The following is an 8,785-nucleotide window of genomic DNA, read 5'->3' as shown; positions in this document are numbered from 1 at the left end:
TGGCCGGCCTGCCCGGCCCCGCGGGGGGAGCAGGGAGCCCAGGAGCCTGGCCCCCAGTCCCGCCATGCCTGTGTCCCCCGCCTGCGACATCTTCCAGGTCTCAACCCCGCTCTCAGAAACACGGCACTTGGAGAGATGAGGAGGGAAGGAAGGTGGCCTCTGCAAGGACCTCCTGGTTCCCTGCTGGTCCTTGCTCTTCTGGCGACGGGAAGCGCCGTTCCAAGAGAGTGTGGGAAATTGTGCACCCAGGGAGCCCGGCCTCCCGGGCCACACCTCGGGGTTAGAAAGGGCCACCCCTGAGGATGGAAGGCCCAGGGGGGTCAGAAGGCAGCGAGGCCTTCCCCTCACCAGGTCGCTGCTCAGAGAATGGACCCGCTGCTGGCCGGGCACCTGGCTAGAAGGTCACGTAGATGAGCAGGCAGCTTATAGTTGAAGGCCTCCTGACGTCAGAAATCCCAACCAGCATCTGTCGCCCATCCGGTGCCTCCCGAGGTGTCCCAGCCAATACGTAGATAGTCTAGAGTAGAAATCAATCTAGGCCATCAGACTTGACTGGCAGCGAGGGGGAGGGCCCTGGAGGTCGGGCGGAAGCAGAGCACACAGCACAAAGCAGCTGTCTGTTCCGTGATGCCTGGGCCGCAGACCTGGCCATGCATACCCACAGCCTCCTTTGCCTCCTGCCAGCTGCTGTCAGCTGCCAGCTTGTTCCAGCTGGATGCCCTGCAGCGGCACTGCGAGATCCTGTGCTCCCAGACCCTGAGCGTGGAGAGCGCCGTGAACACCTACAAGTATGCCAAGGTGAGGACCCGATGCCCGCCGGCTGCCTCCCAGCACACACCCTGCTCCACTGTGGCCTGGCTAGAAAATGCAGGAGGCCGGGCAGCGCTGAAGGGCACTGTAAGTCCCTCTGTAGCCTGGCGTCCCTGCCGCCCAGCGGGGCAGCATCGCAGCTTGGGCGCTGCGCCGTGAGCCGGGTGGACCCCAGTGCCCATCCCAGCCACGCCGCGCCAGGCTGTGAGACCCGGGGCAAGGAGCTGAGCCTCTCTGAGTCAAATCAGTTGCCCAGGCACTACCTGCCTTCCTTCCCAGCATGGCCCTCCTTCGTCTTCCTCCTCTCAGCAACGCCATGGTCATCTGCCACATCTAGAAACACTCCTGAAATACATCAGCAGTCCCTCCCCTTCCCTCCATCTCCATTGTCCCCCCTCTTGGACAATTGCTGCCTTAGCCTCCACACTTCCTGGCTTTCACCCTGCAATCCACAAGACTCTTGGAAAAGTGTAAAGACCGTGTCACTCCCCGACTTAAACCCTCCAAAGGTTTTCCACCGCAAACTAAATAAAATCCAGCCCTTATCTGTCGCCCATTACGAGGGCCCCAGGACCCTGTCCACATCTCCCCTTCCGGTGCCTCCCCTCTGCCTTCACCCAGCCACGCGGCCCACGTCTCTTTCTCAACTCATTCCCACCCCAGCACTCCTGCGATCACTGTCCCCTCCCCTCCGGTAAAGCTCTTCCCAAGCCCTGTTGATTTCCCGAGGCCTCCCCAGAGTCACACACCTCTCTGCCCCTTCACCCACTCTCACTTCCTCACAGCACTGACCACAGTCTGTGGTTTCCTGGCCTGGTTGGTTCCTTGGCTTCCCTGTCTTCCTGAACTGGAACATCAGCTCTGAGACAGCATCGCAGACCTGGGCCTCGAGGCCTGAGCCCAGCGCCTGGCCCAGAGCGGGCACTCCATACTTGACCTAAAATAGTTACCGAGCGTTTACCAGGTGAACACTCGTGTGCTGGGCCTTGTGCTGGACGTCCCACAGTGGGCAGTCCCTGCCCTTAGTGAGGGAGCTGCCAATCCAATAGGGGTGACTGGCATTCAACAAGCCATCACCAGCGGGACCTAGGCCAAGAACAAGATTTCAGGGATGTTCCTGGTGGCATAGCTGGGATTTGAACCCCGATCAGTGCAACCCCAAGGAGAGGCTTATAGAAGGAATTCAGATAAGGGACCAGTCGCCCCAAGAGATAGGACATGCCTCCCCCAGGTTGAGGCTTGAAGCTGGGCCTTAGCCCATGGGTACTATTTGGAGGTGAGGGTAGGGGGAGGTTTCACGCAGGGCTGTGCTGATGCAGTGGGTCTCACCCCTTCCCTCTCCCTGCCCCACAGATCCACAGCGCCCCCGAACTGGCCCTGTTCTGCGAGGGCTTCTTCCTCAAGCACATGAAGGCCCTGCTCGAGCAGGACTCCTTCCGGCAGCTCATCTACGGCCGCAGCAGCAAAGTGCAGGGCCTGGACCCGCTGCAGGACCTGCAGAGCACCCTGGCCGAGCGCGTGCACTCTCTCTACGTCACCTCACGTGTGTGAGGTTGGGGGATGGCTGGCTCTGGGCCGGGCTCTGTCGCCAGGCATCCTAGCGGGTGGGAAGGGCCGGGAGCAAGTGCTTCCCAGGGTGTCTGGGCCAGCACGTAGCCAGGGCCTGTGGACACGCTGGGGCCCTGCTGGGTGGAGGCTGGTTACAGGCCCTCTTGGAGCCAGACCTGGGCAGGCCCAGAGCTAACCACTGGCTCAACCAGTGATGGGCCAAGGGCAGGTGTGGCCAAAAGGTGGCCCTTCCCCCAACTCCCCTCCCCGACACCTACGCTCGCACCTCGAGGGCCGCCATGCACTCACCCTCGTGTGATCCTGATTCGGCTCTGCTCAACACAGCTTCAGATCGTGCCCTCCCCCCGGGGCCTCGGGCAGCTCAGACTGTCCTAACTGGGGCTCTTCGGGGGTGTGGGCATCCTTATGAATGTACAGAACGTATGTTCTGTTTGGGCCCAGGGCCATTTCAGTCAAAACTTGGTATTGTCCCTCAATGTCACGTCAGAAAGGCTGCCCAAACCCTGAACTTATTCAGGGCTGTGCCTCTGAAAGACTTGATGTGGGCCTCCAGGGGGCCGGGGATCATGCACAGAGGGTCACTTTGAGTCCATTTTCAGTCCATTCTCTTGGTGTCTGGCCTCACAGAGGCCCTCCTTTGGGGCAGGGGGGAATCACCATCCTGCTCAGTGAGTGGTAGAAGGCAGTTAGTTCCCCTGAATGCCTTTAAAGCTTTTGGTCTGAGCCTAGGGTGGCATGGGGTGCAGTGGAGGAGCCTGGCGGCCTCAGCTTTTGTTGCTGCTGTTTTCAGGGTCGATGCTGAAATCCCAAGCCCAGAATTAGGCTGCCTCTGTGGGCTCCGGAGGCAGAGCCATAAACGGTCCAGTTTCTCCAGTGAAAAAGTCCTTTAATTTGGATTGGAGAGCAGGGCCCACACTTCCCACGGGGAGCGCGGGTCTTGGGGATTTAAAGGACGGGGCACAGGTGGAAGGGAAGGACTGGGAGAGGAGGCCCTTCTACTTCTTCCCCGCTACCTGCCCCTGACATTCTGTAGGCTCCAGGCTCTCCTGGGGTGGAGACACATCTTTGGGCCTAGACCCTTGTCGTATTTATGGGCCAGACACTGGGGAGACCTTCTGGACAGCTTGTGCTGGATGTCGCCTTCAGCTGTCTGGCCGTACCTTAGAAACTATTTATTCAGCAGAAGCCCCAGGCACTTTAGGAGGTGTCACTTCGGTCACCTTGAAAAACCCCTGGGGGCTTGCAACCCTGGAAAATATTTTCACCTAGCTGCTTGAGCTGGATGTACAAAGGAATAGGCGTTATTTTATTGCTGTAATATTGTACGATACTGTAACTATACATTAATGTTGTCACTTATTGTAAATGTACTATGGTTTTATTAACAATAAACACTTGTTAACAATGACCTTGGCCTCATGGCTCCTGCTAGAGGGTTACCCAAAGTTCAGAGCTGGGGAGGAGCCCATTTAGGACCAGGAAGAGAACCCAGAGCTGATTCACTGGTTACTTGGGGCACCCATGTCTCAGAGGGAAAGAACCCCTGCTGGAAGCTGTGCTGTGGCCACCTGCCAACCCCTGCCCTACCCCACCTTAGTACCTGAGCCTGGGTCCAGCCCTCGCTGGGCCTTAGTTTTCCTGTTCTGTCAAACGCGGTAGGTGTGTTCCCATTCGTTAAGCACTTACTTACGTGCCACTGAGCTGGACTGGAAGGACGGGAACACAATGCCAGGAATAAGACAGCTGTCAGATTTTTCACAGAACTGGAACAAATAATAATCCTAAAATTTATATGGACCCACAAAAGACCCAGAATTGCCAGAGCAATCCTGAGGAAAAAGAAAGGAGGCCTAACCCTCCCAGACTTCAGACAAAACTACAAAGCTACAGTAATTAAAACATGGTATTTGCACAGAAACAGACATATGGATCAGTGGAACAGAACAGACAGCCCAGAAATAAACCCACTCACCTATGGTCAATTAATCTTCAACAAAGGAAGCAAGAATATACAGTGGAAAAAAGACAATCTCTTCAGCAAGTGGTGGTGGGAAAGCTGGACAGCCGCATGCAAATCAACGAAGTTAGAACACACCCTCACACCATACCCAAAAATAAACTCGAAATGGCTTAAAGACTTACTTAAATATAAGACATGACACCATACAACTCCTAAAAGAGAACATGGGCAAAACATTCTCTGACATAAATCATACCAATGTTTTCTTAGGTCAGTCTCCCAAGGCAACAGAAATAAAAAAAGCAAAAATAGACAAATGGGACCTAATCAAACTTAATAAGCTTTTGCAAAGCAAAGGAAACCATCGATGAAACCAACAACCTACAGACTGGGAGAAAATATTCACAAATGATGTTACCAACAAGGGCTTAATTTCCAAAATATACAAAAACATCTCATACAGCTCAATATCAAAAAACAAACAAACAACCCAATCGAAAAATGGGCAGAAGACATAAAGAGACATTTCTCCAAAGACATACAAATGGCCAATAGGCACATGAAAAGATGCTAATTATTAGAGAAATCAAAACTACAATGAGGTACCACACCTCACCCCATCAGAATGGCCATCATCAAAAAGTCTACAAACAATAAATGCTGCAGGGGGTGTGGAGAAAAGGGAACCCTCCTACACTGTTGGTGGGAATGTAAATTGGCACAGTCACTATGAAGAACAGTATGGAGGTTCCTCAAAAACTAAAAATAGAGTTGCCATATGACCCAGCAATCCCATTCCTGGGTATATATCCAAACAAAACTATAATTCAAAAAGATACATGCACCCCTATGTTCACAGCAGCACTATTTACAATAGCTAAGACATGGAAACAACCTAACTGTCCAATGACAGATGGATAAAGAACATGTGGAACATACATACAATGGAATATTACTCAGCCATGAAAAAGAACTCAGCAACACGGATGGACCTAGGATTATCATACTAAGTGAAGTCAGACAGAGAAGGACAAATACCATATGATATCACTTAATGTGGAATCTAAAATATGACATAAATGAGCATATCTATGAAACAGAAACAGACTCACAGACAGAGCACAGACCTGTGGTTGCCAAGGGGGAGGGTGGTGGGGGAGGGGTAGACTGGGAGTTTGGGATTAGCAGACGCAAAGCATTACATACAGAGGCATCAACAATTAGGTCCTACTGTATAGCACAGAAACTAGATTCCATATCCTATGATAAACCATAATGGAAAATACAAAAAAGGATATATATATATATATATATATATAGCTGAATCACTTTGCTGTAGAGCAGAAATTAACATTGTAAATCAACTATACTTAAAAGTGTTTAGAAAGACAGCCGCCAGGGGCTTTGCTGATCTGCCCCAAGCCCAGGTTCCCCACACCCGATGCAGGGGGCTGCTGGGATAGTTGTCTGCAAACCCTCCCTTGCACAGTCAAAATCTGTGTGGCCCGTACAGCAAGAAGGGGGCCTGAGGAGGGACCCCCGCCCTTTGGTGGCTGCTGCCTTCAGGCCCTGCTGAGCCCAAGCTGGCTGTGTCACCTGTTAATGCAGGGAGGACCGGAAGCCGGTGACTCAGGCCCAAGGGTTTTCTGGGGTCGGCTGTAGTTTGTCTTAGGTGCGAAGTCCAGGCAGAAATAAAGGCTTTGAAAAAATGTTTCCTGCCTGAAGCAGGCAGAGAAATTCCTAAGGCCGCTGGGAACACTGACTGGAGTGGCTGTGGTTCGGTGACCGACAGGCCAGGACTCGGGAGCTGGGGGACAACGTGAAGACCGCACGGGGTCAGTCCCAGGAAAGGCCTGCTGTGGGCTTTGCTTGGTGGAGCCCAGGCAGGGAAGCCTGGGGCCCTGGCCTCCGTGGAGAGAGGGCTCAGGACGGACCATGGCGCCCTCTGGGGGCCTCGGGGAGGAGGCGCGCCCCTCGGCACCATCCTCCTGGTCCGAGGCCCCTGAGGGAGCTTGGGGGGTGGTCCCTCCCCAGCACTCGTCACCTGCAGGGGATCCGCCGCGGAGGTCCGTGTCCACCCTCCCCACAAGTCCCCCAGCCCGGGAAGACGTGCCTCAGTCAAGCACGCAGCCTAAGAGGCAAGATCTAGTCAGCACCTGGCTCCAGACGGGAGCTCAGCCATATTTTCTCTTTTGGTGGGGCAGACGGTTGAAGGGAAGGTGAGATACGGGAGGGGTGGGACCCTTTTGAGCCTGCATACAGCAGAAACACGCTCTAAAGCAAGCACTTAAATAATTAGAAAAAAATCGGACATTCTCCAAGGGGCCAGGGGGACTAGAACGGAAATAGGGGTGTGTCTGGTCACCTTACTTGCCCCGGCGGCCGGACCTCCTCGTCGGGCCACTGCTCCGGAGCATGGGGGCATCTCTCGTCCGCTGCCTGCTCCAGGCTGTCGGCAGCCAAAGGCAGGCCAGGGAGAAGACAGTGAACTTCTCCTTAGCAGGAGTCCCTGAAAAGCAAGGGGGACTTCGTTCTACTCTAGCTGCCCCGCAGGCAGTGAGAAGCTGGGCTAACTCAGCCGGAAGCTCCACAGGAAACCCATCCAGAGGGAGCCCGAGTCCAGCCCGGGCCACCAAGGCTGACACCGAGCCTGCCCTCCTCAGCAGCGTCTGGCCCCCTGCTTTCCTCCTCCCCGTACTTCCCTTTCCTTTCCGCTCCTGCCGGTTGCCCCGATAGCATCCAGATGCCGGATTATCACAGCTTTCTCCTCAGCAGAACCACTGCAAGCGACGCAAGAAAAGCTTCAGCGTCTCCCTTTCCTGCCGCCCCACCCTTCTGCAGAATCCACACCACCTTTCAACTTTCACCAGTTGTTTACAGAGTGGAGGGCAGCCGTCTGGAGTCTGAACTGCCTATTCAGGCCCTGGGGATGCCAACCCCGCCCCCTCCAGGCCTTCGGACCGGAGGCTGGTGTAATGGCCTCTGATAATGAGTGTACATTTGTCCAAGGTGACGGTCACTGATTTCCTCCCCTCCCCCAGCCTCAACAGCCCCCTTTGTGTCATCCCCTGGTCACCCCGGAGTCCTCCGGGACTGTGGGGGACAGATGAGCACTAGAAGCGCTGAAGCCGGCCAGTACTGGCCCCCTCCCAGCTCGGGGGGCGGGGTGCGGGGGGTGGAGACCATTGAGGACTCTTCTTTGTTCAGGCTTCTTCAGCCCCTTCCCCAGGCTGGTGACAGCATTCATAGGCAGCCTATCTGAATTCATTTTGCAAGTGAGATTTCCTGAGACAGCGAGCTTTACAGATGTCACTCTGTCTGGAGGCCAGATGGTGAGGTCTGGGGGAGGCGTGCCTTTTCAGGTTTGGAGGAGAACCCAAGATCACAACCACCAAGTGCAGAGACCTGTTTAGGAACACACGCTTTGCAAATAAAAAGGCCAAGACTGTACATAGTAGGCGAAATGCTCACTTCCTTTTCATGCGCCAAGGGAAAGGCTATCAGTCGAGAGGCTTGTCAGAGAACACAGAGCTAGACTGGTCTGACTACAAAGCGCACGCTCCTAGCTGCCCTGGTGGGCCTCTTCTAGCACAGGCTGTGGTTCAGAACAAAGCCAGCCAGTCCTCATTCAGTCCATCTGAGCGCTCGTGGGTAACGGAGCAGCTCCCCGGGTTACACTGGCACATGCCACAGAACCCAGAGAGGCTTGGCGAGTGCCTGCTGCACGCCAGGCACTGTTCTCAGCTCCTCAGGCCAGCCCCGTGAGGGAGGTGCTGTCGTTACACCTGCGGTTTACAAAGATGTGGACCTGGGTTACGAGGTGTGCCCCAGGTCACAGCAAGGGCCAGGCAGAGCCAGTGTCAAGGCCAGGAAGGCTCCCTGGAGCAGATCAGAGGACGGGCTTTGGGGCTAGAGGGGCCGAGCAAGGGCTCGGCCGACCTGGGTCCTGCACCTGTGGGACGATGTGGCTGGAGAGCTTTAAGATGCCATTCGGCTCAGACCATTTGGGGCTGTGACTTTGCTTTTTAGCCACTCTCCTTAAGAAAATCCTCTTTGAAAGGCAGGCTCAGGCACTCACCTGAGAAAAATGGATCAAAAATTTTTTTTCATCTCATTAAACTTTCCTTCAGACTTAATAGGGGGTCTGCAGCTCCAGGAGACAAAAGGCCCTACGCCTACAGGGACAAGGCGCGGCAGTCCCAGGTACACAGTCAGAATCTGCTTGTCTCCCCGTGGCCATCTGTCCTGGGAGTTGCACGTTTAATTCTCTTTGGTCCAGAAGCTCCCTTTCCTTCCCTGTCCACACGCTAGACTTCTAGGAACCAGCTTACCTATCAGGGCTGAGGAAAGGATTTATTTGGACTCACAGAGGACCAGTCCTTTTAAAGTCTATGAAAAACCAAGGAAGATCAGTAACCAAGGCCACCACATGAATTTTTTTAAAAT

The 8,785-nt window shown here is 54.5% G+C and overlaps 1 protein-coding gene across 1 annotated transcript; it reads left to right on the top strand.

Annotated features, from left to right (window-relative positions):
• Positions 1–6: 6 nt before the first annotated feature.
• On the top strand, positions 7–3,873 carry ABTB2 (ankyrin repeat and BTB domain containing 2). The gene is made up of 2 exons (XM_028501683.2): positions 7–798; positions 2,164–3,873. The coding sequence occupies exons 1-2, from the start codon at positions 628–630 to the stop codon at positions 2,359–2,361; spliced, it is 369 nt and encodes a 122-aa protein (XP_028357484.1). The 5' UTR covers positions 7–627; the 3' UTR covers positions 2,362–3,873.
• The last annotated feature ends 4,912 nt before the right edge of the window (positions 3,874–8,785 follow it).

Source organism: Physeter macrocephalus, chromosome 16, assembly GCF_002837175.3.
Source record: "Physeter macrocephalus isolate SW-GA chromosome 16, ASM283717v5, whole genome shotgun sequence".
Classification (NCBI taxonomy): domain Eukaryota; kingdom Metazoa; phylum Chordata; class Mammalia; order Artiodactyla; family Physeteridae; genus Physeter; species Physeter macrocephalus.
This window is presented reverse-complemented; position numbering and strand designations above follow the sequence as displayed.

Bases quoted from the DNA above. Each gene is read 5' to 3' on its own strand.
- ABTB2 (XM_028501683.2), top strand. From the start codon at position 628: ATGCCTGGGCCGCAGACCTGGCCATGCATACCCACAGCCTCCTTTGCC. The intron at 799-2,163 runs GTGAGGACCCGA...CCTGCCCCACAG, and splicing joins ACACCTACAAGTATGCCAAG to ATCCACAGCGCCCCCGAACT.